We start from the raw sequence: 22,500 nt of genomic DNA, 5'->3' as shown, positions 1-22,500 counted from the left end.
GTGTGTGTGTATGTGTGTACTGCAGATGAGGCGAGCAGACAGGACTCATCCATAATGTGGAGGAGCCATGGGGGACATGCCACGGCAGGAGCATACAGAGACAGAGACACTTATTTTTAGATATAATGAATTTCCACCCACCCCCACCACACCCACACCCCACCCCCCTGCTGTAAAGCCGTAGAGAGAGGTCAGGAGGGGGGAGGAGGAGAGGACAGAGGAGGACGAGGCGGGTGAGGGTAGCTGGGGGAGGAATGGGACAGGTAGAAAGAAGTGTAGGTACAGTAGAGCAGGTTGGGGGGAGGGGGGAGGCAGAAGGTGGTGATAGGGAGGAAGGGTACAGAGGAGGGGCGGGGAGGGGAGAGACGGTAGAAAACAGAGACAGGGCTTCCCTTCTGTACAGCCACTGTACAAACGGAGTGAAGTACAAGGGGAAGCTGACTTTGCGTGCGTGCGTGCGTGCGTGCGTGCGTGCGTGCGTGCGTGCGTGCGTGCGTGCGTGCGTGCGTGCGTGCGTGTGTGTGTGTGTGTGCATGTGTCCACCACAATGTGTCTCCGTCTGTCCTTGAGGGGTTTCCCCTCTGTTAATGAAAGCATCCTTTTAGGCTACTGCTGCAACAGCACAGCTACATACAGTACACACATACAGTACTGTACATCCACCTCTGCATTTGCATTACAGTAGCATAAAAAATGCTTAGGGGTTGCCATGCACAGTTCAGACAGCCCCAATCTTGAAGGCTTTCATTTCACTTTGAAGCATGCTGCATCAGCCTTTCACTTTGTATGGAATGTACCTGGTTACGTGAGAGAAAATAACAGGGTTTTCTGTTTGTTGTTCTCCGTTCTTTTTTTCTTCTTTTTTTTTCTACAGTGAGTAATTAGGCAACGCTTTGAGGGTCAGTGTGACAGAAGAACAATTAGTCTGCTGACTTTACACCAACACACACATACCCCGACCTTCCCTAATGCCTTCCAGGCAAAAGGGGATATCTGTAGCTTAGGTGTAAACTAAAAATAGCTTTAGTGTCTGTGCTTGCAGCAACAAAGGTTATAAGAATACTGGAAGGCTAGCCATGTGAGTGTGGAGATAACAGGCTCCACAGTATCTCTCTCTCTCTCGTCTTCTGACAATGTCTACCTGCAAGTAAAATTTCATCGACTCTGCATCAACTGGACTTAACTCTGACTGTAATCACAGCATTGCGTAATAAGATTGCAGCGAAGAGTGTCAACTGAGACTAAATCTAGTTACAGTTACCATCTCAAGGAGTACACTGAAGGTTTCAGAAGATGTTTTAATCATCTTGAAATGTTTTAACAACAAATGTTCTTTTAAGGAGATTCCTGTCACAAAGTATTTTCAACTGGGTTGTCCGTGGCTAAGTAAGTAAGTAGGTCGTAGAGGATTATTGTCGTTATCAGGAGTCTATCCCTGTTTCGCAGTGCGCAAGACCTCTGGGAGATGGATTGCTGAGGTGGAGAGCAACACCTACCATCAGCTCCCAGTGCTTACCGCACGATTTGCCACACCCAAGCTGTGCTACAAATTCGCTGAGTTGGTGGTGCCCTAGCCTCGATCTCCAGACTTTTATTGTTTAGTTTTGCTAAAAAAGAAAAGCCTGGAGAAACGCGTCGGTGTACCCGGTATGAGGAAGTGTTCATTTCCCCAACCAACCAGAGTGCAGTGGGCGTCGCTCGTAATGTTGTGTTATTTTAATTGACTGTTATTGTTTATCCTGTATTTTTTTCTTGGAATTGTAAAGCACTTTGCAACCCTGTTTTTGAAAAGCACTTTATAAATGATTATAAGCCTTCCCGGTGGGGGCTCCTCAATGCCCGTTGGGTACAACGGCAGTGTCAACACAGAAATGTGTGTGGAGTGTTAACTGGCATAATGACTAGATTGGGAGAAAAAAGAGGTCAAAATAATTGGCAAATCTAAAAAGAAAAAAGAAAAAAAGGAGAAAAACAACATCCTGGTAAAAAACATACTGGTCAATTAAGCTTGATTTATACCTGCGCACCAGTGTCTAACAATGAAAATAGCCGATCTACCAGCTCACAATACGTTTGTAGATACCTTTTTGGTGTGAGACAGCACCTGCTGCTCTGTGGGGAATTCATACCAAGTATATATCACGCTTTATCATGAAGTTGTGCAATTGTACTGTCCATCACTCATAATGGTGTTTCGACCTCTCGTTGAGATTACAAATGAAAACTACAGGCAGCTGACTCCCTATTGTGATCTCTTTTACAAAGAATCTATGAAGCAGAAAACAGGCTGTCAAATAGCCAGTGCGCAGCTGCGTGAGGTGCTATAAAATAAATGTAAGCACTCTGGTTATAAAATAAAATGGAACAAGTAGAAAAAGAAAGGGTGGATGTATGTTCCAAGTTATCTCGGCTGATAGTGTTACCATTTTCATGGTGCTGAAGAAGCTAACCAAAGAAATAAGGACATTTAACAGCTCTTTTGTCTTGCTGTGTATGTTGAACGCAAAAACAATGAAAAGTTGAGTAGGAGTAGTTGCATCCCAGATACATTTTGTTGGTTGGTTCTGGCTGAGGATCACCTAAACACTACAAAAGGCAACATCCTTCACCCTAGTTCCCAGGGTTGAGCTGTAGGGGGTACGGGGGGGTACGGCGTACCCTTAGTTCTGACACTGTGAGGGCTGGGGACTCGCGCGTGCACATGCACGAGCAGCTCCACATGCACTCGCGAGCACACACGTCAGCCGCCCGCGAGAAGTCAATCATTAATACAACAACGCACCTTCAGGGGCGAGACGTTTTTAACACCTTAAACAATGGACTCAACGACCTGGCTGCTTTGCATAACAAGAGCTGGTAGCCTACCAGACACTCACAAAGGTATCCTTATCTAGCTCTGGTCCATAGCGTTAGAAGGAGTTCTCCTTAACGCTATGGTACTTTAGATTCTTTCCCCTCGTACCGCGGTAGCGCAGCCTCTCGTCTGTAGTAAAAATAAAAATAAACGCTTTTGGTACTCACCAAAACAAAGACGGTTTAATGGAGTTGAAAGCCTATTCTATTAAGTGGGAACACTCTGAGCCCCCACCTCACGTATAAAATACACTTTTTGGCCAGAAAAGAAAATATTTCACCTGAAGGAAGAATCTGGTCAATAGGAAAATTCCATTGACCAGATCTGTAGAGGGCACGTGGAGCAACCAAAAACAGGTTTTAATTCCGGTGAAATATTTTCTTTTCTGGCCAAAAAGTGTATTTTAGACATGAGGTGGGGGCTCACAGTGTTCCCATTTAGTAAAGTAGGCTTTGAACTCCATAAAACCGTCTTTGTTTTGGTGAGTAGCAAAAGGGTATTTTTTTTTTAACTTGTTTTAAAAAACACTGTTTTGAAAGCAATGTAAGTCTTAAAAAAAGTAATTAAAGTAAAGACAAGTTGACTGATTATTTTAAGTACTTATGTGTGGGTGAATCTATGTAAAGGGCTTTTATATAAAATAAAAGGAAAATAAAATAATTAATTAATTGAAACAAAAATAAAAACAACAAATTAACAATGCAACAAAATAATAAGAAATATAAATACATTAATAATCACATGTTGAATACAGTATTTCAACTAGCACTGAGCTGAGTGGCTATGTGAGTATGTGCACATGCTTGCGCACGCACGTGCCCGCGCGCGTGCACGTGCGCACGCACGTGACGTCATAAAATAGAGTACCCATAGTTCAAAAATCCACAGCTCACCACTGCTAGTTCCTGAGCATACATCTTTACTTTTCTTTTAAAGCTTAATTTATATGAGGGTGCCACTTGCCAAAAAGAAGTGATCTACAATCTTTTGGCAAGCATTTGTTGTTTTGGCAGACTAATATAGAGTATTAATTAGGCTTAACACACTGTTTCTTTACAGACTTTAATCAGGAACAAAACGCAGCTCCAAACACACATGCATGTGTATGCACACACACACACACACACACACACACACACACACACACACACACACACACACACACACACACACACACACACACACACACACACACACACACACACACACACACACACACACACACGTATTTTGACAGTAGAGGGCACTGACCTTCTCTCTTCTCCTCTGGGAAGGCTTTGGCTTTAGTATCTGTGATGTCCTTAAAGGAAGCCAGGAACAGCACCACATCTCCTTTCTCATTCTTAATGGGGACGATATCCAGCAAGCACCAAAACAGCACCGCTAGAAGGGAGCACACACACGCACGCACGCACACGCACACGCACACACACACACACACACACACACACACACACACACACACACACAGAATCGCTTAGATAAGTAACAAATGCCTTGTAAGGCCAAGTGCACGTAGATATCAACACACATAATGAAGTATGTGAAGTACTAAAAATTAAAAATAAATACATTTATATACTGTACATTATATAATAATACTGGTCAAAAGCTACAATGTTTCCAGGTTTTATTTAGATTTATGCAGTTTAATGTCTCAATGTTCTGTCAGTTAAACCATAGTAATACTTTTTTTAATATAAAATATAATATGCAGATATAACACTTCTAGGTTGTGTTGAACAGGGATGAATTGTCCAGTTCATCCCAAACCATTGGGTTTAAGTCCGGAGACTGTGTTAACCATTCCATGATTTCAAGCTTACCACACTTTCATTTCATTTATTAGTTTATTTGTATCTGTTTATGTTCTTAAGGTAGTTGTGACACTGTCAGTAGCCTGGAGGTGATTTGGGTCATTATCTAGCTGTAGAAGGAACCCCTGGTAAGCTAGACTTAGGACTAGAGGGCATTGCATGGTGTTTCAAAATGCTGTGGTAGCACTTGCGAGTCACAAGTTGCTGACTCTGGAACTAGCAAAAGAATCCCAGACAATCATGTTTGACAGTTGGTGTCACACACTGAGGAACCGTCTATTCGCTCCTCAACAGCATGATGACTGTACAAGCAAGAGCTATGAGTCGACTCAGCAAGCTTGTGTGGATTTGTATTACTAGCTCTTTTTGGACAATCAATGCTCTCATACACTACAGTACATTCGGTATGGCCGACAAACACTTTTGGAGATACGTTTTTTAGCCAGACTTTAAGCCAGACTTTTTTTCATCGTGTACGACATGCTCCCCTAGGTCCTTTTTTTACTTGCTTTCCGCCTGAGGAAAACAAAGAGAGGGAAGTGCACTCTGCAGAACCCGACAGAGAGCAAACCTCTGCCCGGTATTCTGCTAAATTTAAAATAAGCTAGACGAGCTACGTGCACAGATTAAACACCAATGGGACATTAGTTATTGCTGTTTTCTGGCATTCACTGAGACGTGGCTGGAGCCCAGCATGCCCAACTGTGCTGTAACTCCGGCAAGTTGAGGGGAGGAGGAATACGCTTTATGGTTATCTCTTTGTGGACAACACACTGGTCCCCGGTTCTTCTGCAGACCATTAAAATTAAACTTCTACTGTACATCGCCAGAGAGTTCAGCTGTTCAGGATGCGAGTTCGAATCATATTTAAGGGAGACCTGTGACAACTGTCTATGCATACTGTGTTTGCACATTCGTATATTGAGTGTGTGTGTGTGTGTGTGTGTGTGTGTGCCACGTTGTAGCTTCATGAGGCGGATACATTGTTTCCTCTCCTCTCAGTTGTAATTTATTAGTTCATTTGATTGGTTCAGGATGTCGCAACGCCATCACCGACAATACATATCAAGACAGTTTGTCACACAATTTAATCACCAGATCACTCACTCGCTCACAGTCAGGATGGGATGTCACATATAGAGTATGGTACACACCAATGAATTAATCAGTTATGAATTATGATTTTTTTTTGTGTCATGCCTGTGGCACAACCATAATGAATATTCAATATTCAAGAGTACGTGTTTTGATACACAAACAATGGTTACCGTATTGCGGATCTTATAACAACAGAAAATAAAATAGGGTCCTATTGCTATACAAGGATTTCTTTCCTCAGGTCCCAGGCATTCTCTAAGTAGTGTGGCAGTTTAAATGTCTCTTTTTCAAATAAACAGTTAATAAGTTGTGAGTCATTAATATCCAACATATCAGCATAATTATTATCGTTAAACAACTCTTCTCGGACCCTCCAATAAAAAGGACAATACCAAATAAAGATACTCGTTTTCTATTTCATTAAGATCACTCATTTGGCACATTCGATCCTCTTCATCCAACCCAACATAACGTTTCAATATAAAGTGGCAGTATACCTCTTCTAATCTGAACACATTGTGAACTTCTTTTCTTTGGCAGTTTAAGACATAGTTTTCAGTGTAATAATCATATTTAATTTCTCTATATGTAATTTTGGTTTACATGCAGGTTCACACAGGCGAGAAGCCCTTTAGTCGTATACTTTGTAACAAAAGCTTTAAACAAAGTGGACAACTAAGATGAGAGTACACACAGATGAGAAGCCCTTTACTTGATCATTCATATGGGAAAGAAGACCTTTAGTTGTACAATTTGTGACAAAAGCTTTGGTGGAAATAGAGAATTGTACCAACAACACATGATGACACACACACACACACACACCTACTATACTGTATCTGTGTGCATCCTAATCATAATTCACCTACACATACAGTATCCAGTGGCATGTATCCAGGTGCGGCTCAACTAGGCTTGCCTAGTCTGCTTTTGCTATCTTAGCAATGGCTTTCTTACTGTCACTCGACCTGTCAAACCTGCAGCTGGAAGTGTCCTTTGAGCCACCTATCACGCAAGTTGTTGACTCTCAGAAACTTGTCTTCTGATTCTGTTGAGGCTTTGGGTTTGTCATACTTCTCCCTGTCAGTTGCCTCCATTTTCTAAGTGCTTTTAGATGGTGAAGGAAACAAGATACTCGTAGCAACACCGTAGCAATTTCTCTAAAGGAAAACCCTATACTTTTAAGCCTTATAATGGTCTGTCTGTCTTCCTTTGTCAATTGCCTTTTTGATGCTAGCAATATTACAGGCTGTAGTACTTCCTGCAGTGCAATATTGTCCACATAATGCTTCAGTGGATGTAGTAGCCCAGTATGTTCCAACACTGCTTTTATATAGACAGAGGGTTTGTGAGTCAACAATCTTGGGATGCCTGTAGGAATTGTTGGCATCAACTTTCAAAGCTTGATTTACCTCTATTGCTGCTTAACAGCTGTTAAGTTGTTGACACATTACCCTTATTGTATGGCAAAATAGGTTTCAATTAGCACATAAGCAAATGCAAACAAATGAGATTCTGTCAATATACAGATATAAGAGAACTATAGTCCCAGACTCGCTGTACTTCATTTGGGGGAAAGTAAAATATGTATGATGTATTCATATGATGTATTCATGGACGTTATCTGGTGCAAGAAAAATCTATAGATCACAATATGTGTGTAATGCTGCCGCCAGTAGGCAAAATAGATGGGAAAACAAATGCATATTTTGTTAAATTTTTGTAAAGTGAAATCTGTATTCATGTCATTACCCTTGACAATACAATGAGAGTCAATGGAATCGCTACTTCCGGTTTCTCAATCACAGAGCACAGAAGCATTAGATGAAAATGATGAAAAATATTTGGACTTATACCATGCCCAGTTAGCTATACAACCCAGGACTCTACCAAAACGACTGTATAGTTAGGGTAAATTCACTCAGTAGAATAGCTGTTTGAGAGTATCAAGGTACACGTGTGTGTCTCTGTGGGCGCATGTTCCTAGAGCAGGGTGTGTGCATTTACTTGCCTGCTTGTGTGTTTCTGCAGTACGCTCAATAGAATCCCAGAGGACATGTTATTGGGATGTATGAATTCCCCACAGAGCAGCAGGTGCTTAAATAGACTGAGCCAATACTACCCAGAAGCAGTCTGAGGTGAGCCCCTCTCCACACAGCACAGTTCTGATGACTTTATAGGATAAAACAGATGGCTTCGCAACAGATCTCTAGTGCAGTGTAGTCTCTTTACGGTATGACACCTTGGGGCCAAGCCGTCTGGAAGTGTGTGTGTGTGTGTGTGTGTGTGTGTGTGTGTGTGTGTGTGTGTGTGTGTGTGTGTGTGTGTGTGTGTGTGTGTGTGTGTGTGTGTGTGTGTGTGTGTGTGTGCGTGTGTGTCTGCGGCTAATCTCGCAAACCACTCGACCGATCAGCGCCAAATTTGTTACGCACGCTGCCAGTAGGCCAAGGAAGTAAATCCCAGATTTTTTTCCCATATTGCAATTTATTATATGTGAATATTTTTCACATCCTCTATCAGAAAATTATGCAAATCTCTGTGTGTTGTGTGTGCATGTGAGTGTGCGTGTGTATCTGTCTCGAGAACTGTTCGACCAATCAACTTCAAACTTGCCATGTGCATCGCCAAGGACTCAAGGGAGTGAAGTCAGTCAGAACGGCGGTTCGCCAAAAAGTTTAGATAGGATAGAATATGGTCGGATCAGCAGTTGGGATCTCCATATACTGTATGGGCATAAAAGGGACACAGAGATCTCCATATATGGACATAAGAGGCTCACAGGCAGACAGGTTTGGGTGAGACATGCTCCAAAGATGTTGGATGGATTGAATGGATTTTTAACCAATGACTTTGCCTTAGTTTGAAGGTCAACATGGTTGACCTTAATCCCGTGGGAAATTCCGTTTCAGCTTTATCCAGCTGATGGCTGCTCAAAGGCACTCAGGGGGGAGCTGTTAAGGGTTAAGTGGCTTGCTCAGCGACACTGTGCCAGGTAGACTGGGAGGCGAACCGGTGACCTTCTGATTACTAGACGGCCTCTCTACCCACTAAGCTATGATCAGCCCCATATTCGCGCCAGCAGGTTGATTTGCTTACATTGTATCCATTGTTTTTGTGCTGCACAGTATGCCACTATACTTTGCAATGTGTGAATGAGTAGTGTGTAATAAGATCTGCTGTAGACGTCAAGAGCTGGTGGGGATTCCTTGCTGTCACTCCTTACCACTGACTAAATACACCCTGCCTGCTGCTGTCTCTATTATAGTGTGTGTGTGTGTGTGTGTGTGTGTGTGTGTGTGTGTGTGTGTGTGTGTGTGTGTGTGTGTGTGTGTGTGTGTGTGTGTGTGTGTGTGTGTGTGTGTGTGTGTGTGTGTGTGTGTGTTTGTGTGTGTGTGTGTGTGTGCGTGTGCGTGTGCGTGTGTGTGTGTGTGGACAAGAGCAGTCCAATCAAACATAGGGAGAGGGAGACACCGGAGTCAATAATTCTGCACAGCTTTATTCCACTGTGATAGATGTGGGAGGACAGCATGAGACATGAACACAGAAAGGGAGACATTGGCAAGAAAGACAGAAAAACTGGCCTGCACAGTGCTACTATAGCATAGATAGAATCTATGCTTGAAAACTGAGAGAGGACGGGGGAGAGAGGAGATGACTGAAAATCACGAGGAAAGAGCAGAGAGAGAAGAAATGCAGAAGGCAACACAGGCAGAATAGCTGATTTGGTGAAAGAGAGGAGAATTGAGAGAGAGAGGGGGGGGTGGAGAGGGGGTGGAAGCACGAAAGGGGGTGAAAGGAGATGGTGGATGGATGCAAGAGAGCACTAAGAATTCTGGGTTTGGGTTTGAATAGAACCCACAACTGGTAACCAGGAAGGAAAACATCTTGAATGTGCGTGTCCAACTCTTGAGCATGTGAGCGATGGGTCAGACAGATGGAGACAGACATAAACGTCTCATCTCATCTCTACTGGCCATGCTGTGGCCTTGGTAATGTACTACACTGCGTTTTGGAACGGGTCAGCCGTATGGCTGGACCCTATCAGAACCAGCTGTGTTTCATAACCTGGGCCACACAGCCACAGCTTGCTGCAGGCCATGGCAGAATGGATAAACTGGTAAGATTCTTTTTTTTTTTTTTTACATATTTCTTTTTATACTTTCTCTATCCTTGGATAGACTGGGCTCTACTGCACTGGAGCTGAATCTTAATATGATATTATGGTAAAACAGACACAGAGTGTAACAAATAAAACAAATCCTCTCATCTGAATAGAGAGTTTCGAAATTCTGGTGTGTTCGGATGTGAAGTATACACTATTCTTTTTTTTAATATTAATTAATTTGGTTACAAACCTAACAAAGCTCTTTGACTCCAGCCCATAGTGCAAAAAATACATATTTCATGTTTCAGTTATAGCCTACAAAATAATTACCAAACATTTACTTTGTATCCTGGGAATACATTTCACATAAATATGTGTCATCATGTGTTGTTGGTACAATTCTCTATTTCCACCAAAGCTTTTGTCACAAATTGTACAACTAAAGGTCTTCTTTCCCATATGAATGATCAAGTAAAGGGCTTCTCATCTGTGTGTACTCTCATATTAGTTGTCCACTTTGTTTAAAGCTTTTGTTACAAAGTATACGACTAAAGGGCTTCTCGCCTGTGTGAACCTGCATGTAAACCAAAATTACATATAGAGAAATTAAATATGATTATTACACTGAAAACTATGTCTTAAACTGCCAAAGAAAAGAAGTTCACAATGTGTTCAGATTAGAAGAGGTATACTGCCACTTTATATTGAAACGTTATGTTGGGTTGGATGAAGAGGATCGAATGTGCCAAATGTGCCTTAATGACTACTATGTAATGGTTTGCTAACTATCCAACCGTTCCAACGTAAGTCAAACGCACTACACAGCAGAAAACAGGCACTGCCCACAAAAAGATGCCTCATGTTGAAGGTATACATTTAGCAATATTATCAGACAGAATGTTATTTTGATCCAATAAATATAAATAAAGGTAAATATATAAATGAATTCCCAACCCCAAGAACAGATTCCCGTCAGAAGATAGGGCTAAATGTGTTTATTCAATAAATCATCTGATATAGACTCTGCTCTAGATGATGGTGAATTGCATTTTTGCCATATTCCTGCATGTGTTCCAATTCAAGTACTGTCACATAGTCCGGATAGAGACAAGCTGTAAAAAAAAAAATATATAAAAAAACAGAATAACCATCAATATGTTTTCTCTTTTGACTCTCCTTAGCAGAAATCCTGTTGTGCTTCTGTGCCTTTTTTCTTTTTCTTTTTTTTAACTAATGTGTTTACCACAGCATGCACACGTCAGTAAACACACATGCAGGGTTCGATTAGCTGGGGCGGATGTGGAGGGAAATCCATTCCTCTGCTTTTCATATCCCCCCCTCTGGTCACTCATTTTGATTGGCAGTGGGGATATGTTCCCTGCTTCTGGTCAGACTGAATTAAATACATGCATTTCCTTTTGGTAAATCACTGTGTCATGTTTGAGATTTTATGTTTGATAATATCACAATTTAACAAATTAATTAAAAATGTATGTTAACCACATCCTGGTGTCCCTATTTTAGGCCAATTAGCAGCAGATCTACAAATTCGGCTGTTTTCGCTGTTTGTTGTACAACAACTTTGCAAGTTAGGGTTAATAAAGAATGTGCGTACATGCGTGCATGCTTGCATGTGTAAGGTTGTCATCTGTATTGTAAAAATCACACCCAGTGTGAAGTGGGCGGTGTGTGGTCATCACAACATGACTCACTTAAAAAAAATCACACCCAGTGTGAAGTGGGCGGTGTGTGGTCATCACAACATGACTCACTTAAAAAAAAGGAATAAATGACTTTCTTTTAAGTCCATACTGCTATTCATAGGGCTGCACATGTGTCATGTGTTTCGCTAGCCAATCACAGTCCTGAATTTGCAAAGTCAGCCAATCACATTACAGCTAGTGGTGATGACACTAGCTGTAATGTGATTGGCTGACTTTGCAAAAGTATAGATTTGCATTGACTGTGGAAGGGTTAGGGGTGTAGACTGCGTTGTAGACTATTGGCCAATCACGGTGCAGGATTGGTCAGTGTCCAAAACTCACTTATAGGGGGCGGTTACACCGCCCCAAAAACATAAATGTGTTTTTTTAAGTCCATACTGCTATTCATAGGGCTGCACATGTGTCATGTGTTTCGCTAGCCAATCACAGTCCTGAATTTGCAAAGTCAGCCAATCACATTACAGCTAGTGGTGATGACACTAGCTGTAATGTGATTGGCTGACTTTGCAAAAGTATAGATTTGCATTGACTGTAGAAGGGTTAGCATTGTAGACTGCGTTGTAGGCTATTGGCCAATCAAGGTGCAGGATTGGTCAGTGTCCAAACCTCACTTATAGGGGGCGGTTACACCGCCCCAAAAAATCACACCCAGTGTGAAGTGGGCGGTGTCGTCACAGTGGTCATCACAGACCCATGACTCACTTTAAAAAAAACATAAATGTGTTTTTTTTAAGTCCATAGTCCTATTTATAGGACTATGCACATGTGTCATGTGTCTCGCTAGCCAATCACAGTGCTGAATAGAGTCAGCCAATAGAGTCAGCCAATCACAGTGCAGCTAGTGGTCATCACAGTGATGGAAGCTCACTTAAAGAAAAGTATAGGTTTGCATTGAATGTGTAGGGGTTAGGGGTGTACAATGGGTGGCCAATCACAGTGCAGGGTTAGGGGGGTACAATGGGTGGCCAATCACAGTGCAGGAAATGTCAATGTCCCAACCTCACATATAGGGTGCGTTCGAAAATACAGCACTGAGCGGCAGTGAGCGCACTGGCCAATACAAACTAATAGGCGAGTGTGCTCCGGTGCGTAATTTCCGAACGCACCCATACTGTAGGGGCGGTTACACCGCCCAAAATTCACACCCAGTGTGAAGTGAGCGGTGTTATTTAGAAACAACAGTGGTCATCACAGCTCACTTAAAAAACGTTTTTTTTTTAAGTGCGAGGTGCTATTTATAGATTATTATTTCATCATGCGTTTCACTAGCCAATCAAAGCAAAGGGTCTGAATAGAGTCAGCCAATCACAGTACGGCGAAAAGGGTGTGAATAGAGTCAGCCAATCACAGTACAGGGAAAGACGAATTCCCAACCCCACTTATAGGAGCGGCTACACCGCTCAAAAACAAATACTATCAGAACTCATCATACCATCAATAAGAAATGATATGATATTTTGGCCATTTCACCCAGGCCTATTTTAGAGTACTAAAGGTTGGGGGCCGCCAAGCGGCCTTCACTTCTAGAGTTCGGGCCGCTATGTTTATGGTTATGTCTGAGTCAGAGTGACGTGGCCGTGGTCCTGCCTATATACACTATGGATGTATCAGGTTTGTTTATGGTTATGTCTGAGTCAGAGTGGCGTGGCCGTGGTCCTGCCTATATACAGTATGGACGTATCAGGCTTCTTTATGGTTATGTGACCGCCCGCCCTCCCATTAGCCAATTTTAATATAGGATGGGAGCTTAGGGAGAGAGACATAAAGAGCCACTAAGCCGAGCTATGAAAGTTTCATGTGCCTCAGTGTTAAATAGTGATGCATTTCTGACAGATATCTTGTCTAATGGTCTTTTAATGAGAGCCAGCCCCTGAATGGAGCTGTCCATCCATCTATACATCTCTATCTCAATTCATCCATCCTCCCCTCACTCATTGCCAATTTAAATTAAGCCTGGCCAGAAATAGCCACAGAGAAATTGCCATCCATTTAAACAAACACACAGCCAAAAGTTGGACAACGTAACTACTGTGTATTGGCGTGCTCTACTTGTCTATTTCATTTGTTTCCAAACCTTTGGGATATAAAGTAAAGGAACAGCACTGATGCTGACAGAGCCTTGATCAAACCTACAAAGAGCAAAGGAAAGGAAAGGAGAGGAAAGGAAAGAAAAGGAAAAGTCAAGGGAGAAGAAACAATAAATGCACACCCAGTGAAGCGCCTATCATCACCAGGCCGGATGGCCTACCTAATTCTTGCCCAAATATGAAGTTCCACACAGCTCTAGACTGCCGGTTAAGTATTGATGTCATATTGATGATGTAAGTCTTGCCTAAATATGGAGTTCCACAGTTTGGTGGATTGGTGGGATGTTTTTGTATTTTGAATTTTGTAATTACTTTTACTTTTATGCCAATATATGGAGATCCCTGAACTCTCCCACGTTGGTGCTTCATACATGACTGCTGTCATAGACTGGCCTCCAAGTATTCTGACAACAGGTACTGATGACGTAGTACACAGTGAGTACTGCACTAGAGTATACCTAATTTCTTATTCCTGCAAAAGACAGTGAACGTTCTGCAGCACCTCCTGTCGGTCGAAGTTTGGTTCTCTTTGGTTCTGCGCTGTTTAGAAGGCCCTTCAATATGTGAAGACGGATTGAAAGAACCCTTTGAAGCAGGTTTTTTGACAGCTTGTGCCAAATGTAACACAGAAGCAAGTTTCTGATCATGCGCTTCCGTGTTAAATTCAGCACAGGTTGTCAAAAACCCGATTTAAAAAGTCGTATCTGTCTAATTTTACAGTTAAATCTTACTACTCCATTGAAACTACATCTGTAGGATTCCGTTATTACAGTACCTTTCCATTTTCATACAAAGTTCTTAAATACATTAGGTGAAAAACGTATAAAAATATGTTTCTCTATTCCCCCCCTGCTACAGCGGAGGGTGAGGTAAGGTTACGAACGTAACCCTGGTTATTAGATTTCATGAGTGAGATGTCTCGCTTATCGCATAAGCGAGACACTGAGTGAATAAATGAAAAATAACATCTCCACCAGACTCACCAGACTTGCTGTAGAACATGATCTCATCCTTGAACTCCTTGCGTTCCTCCAGGGCGTCGTCGATGCTGAGGATGATGCTCTCGCTGGTCTCAGGGCCGTACAGGAACTTGCAGGCACAGCTCTTCTGCATGACCTCGGCTCGCGAGAATCCTGCGAGCTCACAGAAGCCATCGGAGCAGTAGACGATGGGGAAGCCCTGGGCCACCTGGGCGTTGGCCAGGATGAAGTTGCTGTCTGCAGGACGAAGTGGAAAAGTCAAAATTAGTCACTGTCAAGAAAGTGAAAAGGACAAAGAGGCAAGGTGCAAAGGAGGCAATTATAGATTATTTTCCATTGTAATTTATGGTAGCTTTTATTATATATTGATTGCACTGTCTTCCCCAGAAGACACTGAAGTGACAATCTAATGACTTTTAAGAGCTTTTTAATACCTAATAAAAATGTTAAAGTTGTAGTGAAATGAAAAATATGTTTTTCACACTTTTAGAGCATATCCGTGGTCATCATATGGGCATACCTAACAATAGATGCAAAAAAAAATGATTTTTTCATGTATTTTTATATCTAAAGTCCCTAAAAAGCCAATCTTAATTACTTCCTGTAAACGAAAACGTGCTGCGTGATGACATAACGCAGCCTTCATGAAGATGAATGAATCTTGATTACATGCACCTGTTTGATTCCCATAGCTGCACGTTCTTCAAACACAGCTGATTTTAATTACAGAGATACTCCGTTTTGAATCTCATTGAAGATGAGTGTATTACTCATTTTAAACTTCATCTGCACACTAAAATATGTATCTCAAAACATTATAGGTTAGAAATAAGCCAGGTAGTAGCAAACGTGCTTCACTGGCCGTCTCTCTCTCACTTGTAAACAAACACTACCCGTGTTGCGCACGGCTGAAGTGATTGAGATCCAACGTCCCATAGCCTGAAGAGATGGGACCTTCTGATTGGTTTAGAGTCGGTTGAGCCGGCGTTTCAGGCTGAACCTTCAAAATAAAATGACCGAAAATGTCACTGCAGTGCGTCTTTAAAGAAAAAAGACCATTACTGCATCAAAAGTAATCAACAAACTATACTATAAGAAATGGTCAAACATTGGCCAAATGATCAAATAATAAGAAAGTGGCAACAATTGTGAAGCGAGGTGTTGTAAGCTTGAAGATCTGCTATTTTCACAATATTTATCTGTGGAACCGAGTCAAACAACATTGCATGCCTCAACTCCTATATTCCAAGTGCTTAACAGGGTGGGGGTCCCCAGTTCAAATATGATTATTTTGGGGTGTCACAGCCTGAAAAGGTTGAGAACCACTGACCTATGGTACCTGTCTGTCTGTCTGTCTGTCTGTCTGTCTGTCTGTCTGTCTGTCTGTCTGTCTGTGCCCATATGGAGATCTCTATAACTGTCTGACTGTCTGTGTACCTTAACTACCTTTTATGTCCATATATGGCGATGTATCCGTCTGGCTGTGTCCCTTTTATGCCCATATATGGAGATCTGTGTCAGCCAAATATGGATTCCAGGCCAGTCTATGACGTCAGTACTATGACGGCGAGTAACATGCCTACGCCATTCTCCGTGCTAGGGAGCGTACGTGTCACAATGTACATTTTATTTGTGTTTGGTTCCATTAGTACACTCTCAGAGTTAAATAAACATAGACTTTACTATATAAATTGGGGTCCAAGACATAGAAATGCCATTAAATGGGGGTCCATAGCCCTAATGCATGTCAAACTGGGGGTCCTTGAAATTAAAATGGTTGAGATTCACTGCTAGAGCCGTAAAAAAAAACTATGGGGGTCCCTGGCATATCTTTTCAAATGGGGGTCCGCGGGCCAACAAGTGTCAATTTGGGGGTCCTTGACATAAAAACGTTTGAGAACTACTGCACCACACAGTACAAACTCACTTTCGATCCCTGATAAACTGTCTGTTCTCAGCGCATAAGCCAAACTGCACACTTTGGGTGCTCATATTCCCCTACGGGTATGGTCTAGTATATATAATTACAAAATACATTTCTGTTCCTTTTAGGCAGGATTATTATCATCATCATCATCAAAGGCGATCATTGTCTTGACTATAGAGGAAAGAAAAAACCCTTCCGCCTCTTCTTTTGTTTCCATTCTTACACTGACATCTCTCGTTTTTTATCCTGTACGATCACAGGAACCTTCCCTGAAATTATTATTCTGACCTTGTATTCTTTACTTGTTGGTGACGTGCAATCTAGGTGATTTATGAACCAAAGCTTATTTTAACAGTGGCTGTTGTTGCTCTAAGCCTTAATGGCTAAACACCATGTAGTCCACCTGACAAGATAGTGAATAAAGAGGAAAGAAGTGGCATCCAGAGCAAATCAGATGAAGCGATGCCTTCGTACCTTGCGGCACTTCAGTGCACAAAACAAACTATGAGGGCTTTACATTGTCATTACCAAGGAAGGTTCTTGGGCTCATTTCCTTTCAGACGATATAAATCACAATCACCCCGTCACAAAACACCTGAAATATTCTGATGACACAGCCATTCTCGCAAGTCCTCACAGACAGGAACTCAGTCACAGCCTATAACAATCCGTTCCACAATTCACGCTGTGGTGCACAGTGGCCTCCTCCTCAACATCACCAGGTTGTAGGAGTTCATCCACCCACAATAAACTCACCACCCCTCATTGCCCCCACTTCACTTCAATCAACGGCCAGCCAGTGGAGCTGTACCTCGGTGTCATCCTGGACAATGTTGTTTTACACTGTGTGGAAATATGTTGGAAAGTGTATCGAGACATTTGTGTGATTTTGGACTTTAAATAAATAAATCTTGAAATTGACAATAAACTGAGCTTTGATCACCACATCACACTGACATCCATAAATGATGCTAACAAAGACTCTTGCCATCCACAAACTGTAAAAATCAACCTCAGGAACTGACATGAGGCACTTTGCTGAATGTTATCCATGTTTTTCATACACGTTGTGTCTCTCTGTTCAATGCCCTTCTATCGAGATAAAGCACAAAGGCCAAAACATTATCTTTAACCTCTGAAACCCTATACTGAGCTGACTGTTGTCCACCAGGGCTCAATACTTGGTGCACTCCTTTCTGCTTGGTGTAGATAATAAATAGTCTGAATGTGAAATGGAAGCATAGTATTGCCTCTGTCTGGCATTATAGCATTGAAGTCTATCACTGTTAACTGACCTAATTGTGTCTAGCTCTGAATGAGTATCTGGTTGAAATGGAGCTGTTCAGTCCTGGATCCATCCATTAACACACACACACACACACACACACACACACACACACACACACACACACACCCGCACACGCACACGCACACGCACACGCACACGCACACGCACACGCACACGCACACGCACACGCACACGCACACTGTATAGTGTCTATACATACAGTATGCACATTGCACAAATATATACTGTAGTACACACTTTCTGACAGCAGTACATGTACACACACTCACAAATCCCTAACAGCAGATGCACGCGCACAGACAAAAAAAAACATTCACACACACTACACAAATGCACGTAGACGCATACAGTAAATATACACACTCTCACAAAGTTGTAGGTACAAACTCTTTCTCTCACATACACACACACACGCACGCACGCACGCACGCACGCACGCACGCACGCACGCACGCACGCACGCACGCACGCACGCACGCACGCACGCACGCACGCACACACACACACACACACACACACACACACACACACACACACACACACACACACACACACACACACACACACACACACACACACACACACACACACACACACACACACACACACACACACACACTGGTACAGTGCACATTCTTTCCCTCCAGCACACTCACACAGGCACAGAAAAGGGTGACATGCCCTCAATGTAATCAATGCGAGGTGTGCCACCCAACGACTTGTTCCAATTACCTTTCATTACAAAAATCTATTTTCTGCATCAATAATCCCTTTATCCAACCGCTCGTGATGGTTAATTGTTTCATGTTGCACGTCAAGCGTTGTCACAGGAGGCCGCCGTGGATTTGAGATGGGAATACAGATGTCTCAGAGCACAGTACTGTACGTGTCCCTCCAGAGGAATCAGCAAGATGCTCCGTTTCATAACCCCGCAATCTCACCACACCCATGTTCATGCCATCTGTCTGGAAACCCAGACATTGGGGTTTCACGCACGCTTAGAGGAGACGCTTCATCAGATATGGAAGGTCATATGGGACTGAAACTTCAGGTCTTTAAAGCTGCAATCCATAACTTTCGTGGTATACACAGGATTTGAACCCGTGTGGGAGACCACACTTCTACCGCTCTTACAACAAATGGCCAGGGGATATATTGCATATTGAGTGCATATTATGAGCTTCAGGCAATCCTACTTGTCCACTAGTCCTAGCTGACCCCAAAGTATAAATGTCTCAACAAAAGAGTAGGGAGACCATCCCCAACCGCTGCAGATGTGCTAGCCATATTGCGTTAAAATACGCTACCATATAGATTGGTTAAAATAACGTTTTACTCATTAAAACAAGTTACGGATTGCAGCTTTACATTTTGAATGAATAGACTTGGGAGTGTAGTGTCTCGTTCCTACACTGAAACCCCAGATTTGACACAAACATGCAGAAGCAGGGATGTGGAATATGTGGGATGGTGGAGGCGTGCTACGTGAAAGTACGGACACCTCAAAATTGGTTAAGCTGACATTCTCTTCCGACACTCTCTCTGAGACTTATATGCATATGTCATTATGCATACCTTTTCTGGCCTGTTCCAGTCTTACCAGTCAAGACTTCCTCCTGTGCCTCCATTACACTGTGTCTCTCTCTCAGCAAACTTAACTTTCAGATTTAATTTACCGCTCAGGATTTTGCTGTAGTGTTTTCTCAATAAAGTTGATTACTGTATATCTATAAAGTATATCTGTAGAATCTTGTTTTATCGCCAGTGTGTTTTGCCAGCCTCTTGGAGGAGGGGGTATAAAGGCCTGACCAACAGAAGCAAGGGCCAGGTGTTGTTGATTGGAGGCTCGCAGCTTATAATGTCTGGTATATGTTGCTGCTGCCTTTTGTTTCATTTTGTATATACTATGAACTATTAAAGAAACATTTATTTTATGTTTGTAAACCTGGAAACTGGAATGAACCCAGTGGTGTGTTCTACCATGTTTTTTTGAGAAAAAAAAAGTGTATACCGTCTACTAACCATTTCATCCATTGACCACGCGCAAGCGTATGGCCTATACTCACGCATGTCGTGCAGGGAATAATTATCGTATGCTCTCCGAAAAAAACGACTAAAGTGCGACCAAAAGGGCAAAAACACTGAAGTGCGGATGGAAAATCTGGCTATGACCTTTTCTCTGACGTCTCCTGTTGACCCTTACAGTAAACCTTTAAACCTCCTGTCATCCCTGCAGTCCCCCTGAAACAGTGAACAAAAGCTTTGACAGTTCATCGTCGACATGTTCAGAGGTCGCAGGATTGGGGACGGTTCATTAGACACAGTGGTTGAAGAAGTACTCCGACTTTCACTAAGTAAAAGTAGCAATACCACAATATGAAAATACTTTGTTACAAGTAAAACTCCTGTATTCAAAATTTTACTTGAGTAAAACTACAAAAGTATTGGCAACACAATAACCTTACAGTGCCAAAGTAAAAGTACTCAAATTCTTCTGAATTTGTCAATCGTGTTTTGAAAATAGCAGGTCTAAAAGCTCACAACGCATTACAATGCAACGCGTTGTAAGCTTGTACTGTAGATCAGCTATTTTCAAATGACCGAAATATAACATAGGGGCAGGGCGTATGGATGTTTTGTATTCATCGGAAAGTAACTAGTAGCCTGACTAAAGCTGTAAAATAATCGTAGTGGAGTAAAAAGTACAATATTTGCCTGAGTCTGAGATGTAAATGGAGAAAAGTATGTTTCAAATACTGGAAATACTCAAGTAAAAGTACCTCAAAATGATACGTAAGTATAAATAAAGGTATTTAGTTTCTTTCCACTACTGGTTTGACATGCCTCCCTACCACCCCCCAGGGCACAGACAGAGTGGGCAGAATCAGGCAGACGGGACAGCTGGCCTCTCAGGGACCAAAGGTCAGAACCTGGGCTACAGCATCAATGGAGCTGCTTGGTGGCAGCTTGCAGCACATTGCTGAGCCCTGCACACAGAAGGCTAATCTTTATAGCTCAACAGGGCAATGTATTGCAGGTGTGCATGCAACCTGTGCATGTGCGTGTGCGAGCACACGCGCGCGCGCGTGTGTGTGTGTGTGTGTGTGTGTGTGTGTGTGTGTGTGTGTGTGTGTGTGTGTGTGTGTGTGTGTGTGTGTGTGTGTGTGTGTGTGTGTGTGTGTGTGTGTGTGTGTGTGTGTGTACTGCAGATGGAGGATGTTGGGTAACTTAATGTTTATTACTGTTCGACACCATTGGACTGTGCACTTGCTTCCCTACCTAAATGGTGTGAAACGTATTTCTCCTGCCTTATGATTGTTTGCACTTTATTTTGGTTTATATAATAGTTAAAAATAATAGTGTGCTGTTTTGTGCACATTAAAGGAGTGGTTCTCAACCATTTCAGGCCTCAACCCCCAAAAATAATCATGGGGACCCCCACCCTAACAAGCACTTGGAATTGTAGGAGTTGAGGCATTACATTTTGTTTGACTCGGTTCCACAGAAAAAACATTGTGAAAATAGCAGATCTACACGTCTCGCAAGCTTGTAGATCGGCTATTTTCACAAAAACAAATTGTCACAGTATTTGACAATTTGGCCAATGTTTGACCAGTTTTTATAGTTTAATTTGTTGATTACTTTTGATGCAGTAATGCCTTCTTTTTTCCTTTTTTTTCTCTTTATGGTCTTAAAAGTCCATAAATTGTCACTTCACTGTCATCTGCCCCCCCCCCCCCCCAAAATAAATAAATAATAACAATAATAATGTGGGGACACAGGTTGAGAACCACTGCATTAGAGAAGCCTACTCACAAGTTCACAACCCAGATGCACGCATGAGTGTGCACGCGCGTGAGTGCGCACGCGCGTGAGTGCGCACGCACGCGCGCGCACACACACACACACACACACACACACACACACACACACACACACACACACACACACACACACACACACCAGTCCCCATCTGGTAGTTCAGTGCAGTGTAATGGGCCAGATTGGATGAGAGCACTGGGCTGATTTGGGGCGAGGAAGGTAGTCGACAGACTGAAATGAAAGTGGACAAGGTCGCCCCCCCTTGATCCTGGCACTTTAACTGTAGCCATCATACACTTCCATTGCCTTCATCTCTCTCTCTCTCTCTCTCTCTCTCTCTCTCTCTCTCTCTCTCTCTCTTCTCTCAACTGACTCCCTGTTCTCTCTCTGCCACCTTCCTTGTTACACACCAGCCCTCAAATTACCCGTATCTAATCCTCTTCCCCTCCCTCTACGGTCGCCTCATCCCTCCCTTCGCCGTCCCTCTATACCCACTTTCCTCTAGTCTCCCTGCCTCCTCACCCGCCCCTCTTCACTCCACTCCCACCGTACTCCATCCTAACCTATGTCTCCGCCCTCCTTCCCTGGCTCATCCTGCCGTACCAGCAGCATCTCTCCATCTATCATCTCACGCCTCCCTCTCTTTATATCTCCCTCTGTCTCTCTGCCCCTCTCCTTCTCTCTCTCTCTCTGTCTCTCTGTCTCTTGCTCTCCCAGCTGTTCTGGGTATCGCTCCTACTGCTTTCCATCTCTCTGACTAATTACTCTTTGTCTCCG

At 42.7% G+C, this 22,500-nt stretch overlaps 1 protein-coding gene across 1 annotated transcript in view; it reads right to left on the bottom strand.

Annotated features, from left to right (window-relative positions):
- Positions 1–22,500, bottom strand: part of kcnh8 (potassium voltage-gated channel, subfamily H (eag-related), member 8) — a gene marked incomplete at its 3' end in the record, with an annotated part of 87,354 nt that overhangs the window by 48,367 nt on the left and 16,487 nt on the right. The window contains exons 2-3 of the mRNA XM_084080380.1: positions 14,669–14,902; positions 4,106–4,237 (exon numbers count right to left, since the gene is read on the bottom strand). Of these exons, the coding sequence (XP_083936506.1) occupies positions 4,106–4,237; positions 14,669–14,902 (366 nt within the window). The remainder of the gene's footprint in view (positions 1–4,105; positions 4,238–14,668; positions 14,903–22,500) is intronic.

This window comes from Gymnoscopelus microlampas (assembly GCF_963454915.1).
Source record: "Gymnoscopelus microlampas genome assembly, chromosome: 15".
Taxonomy (NCBI): Eukaryota; Metazoa; Chordata; class Actinopteri; order Myctophiformes; family Myctophidae; genus Gymnoscopelus; species Gymnoscopelus microlampas.
Note: the sequence above shows the minus strand (reverse complement) of the source record. Positions and strands in the feature narration are given on the sequence as shown.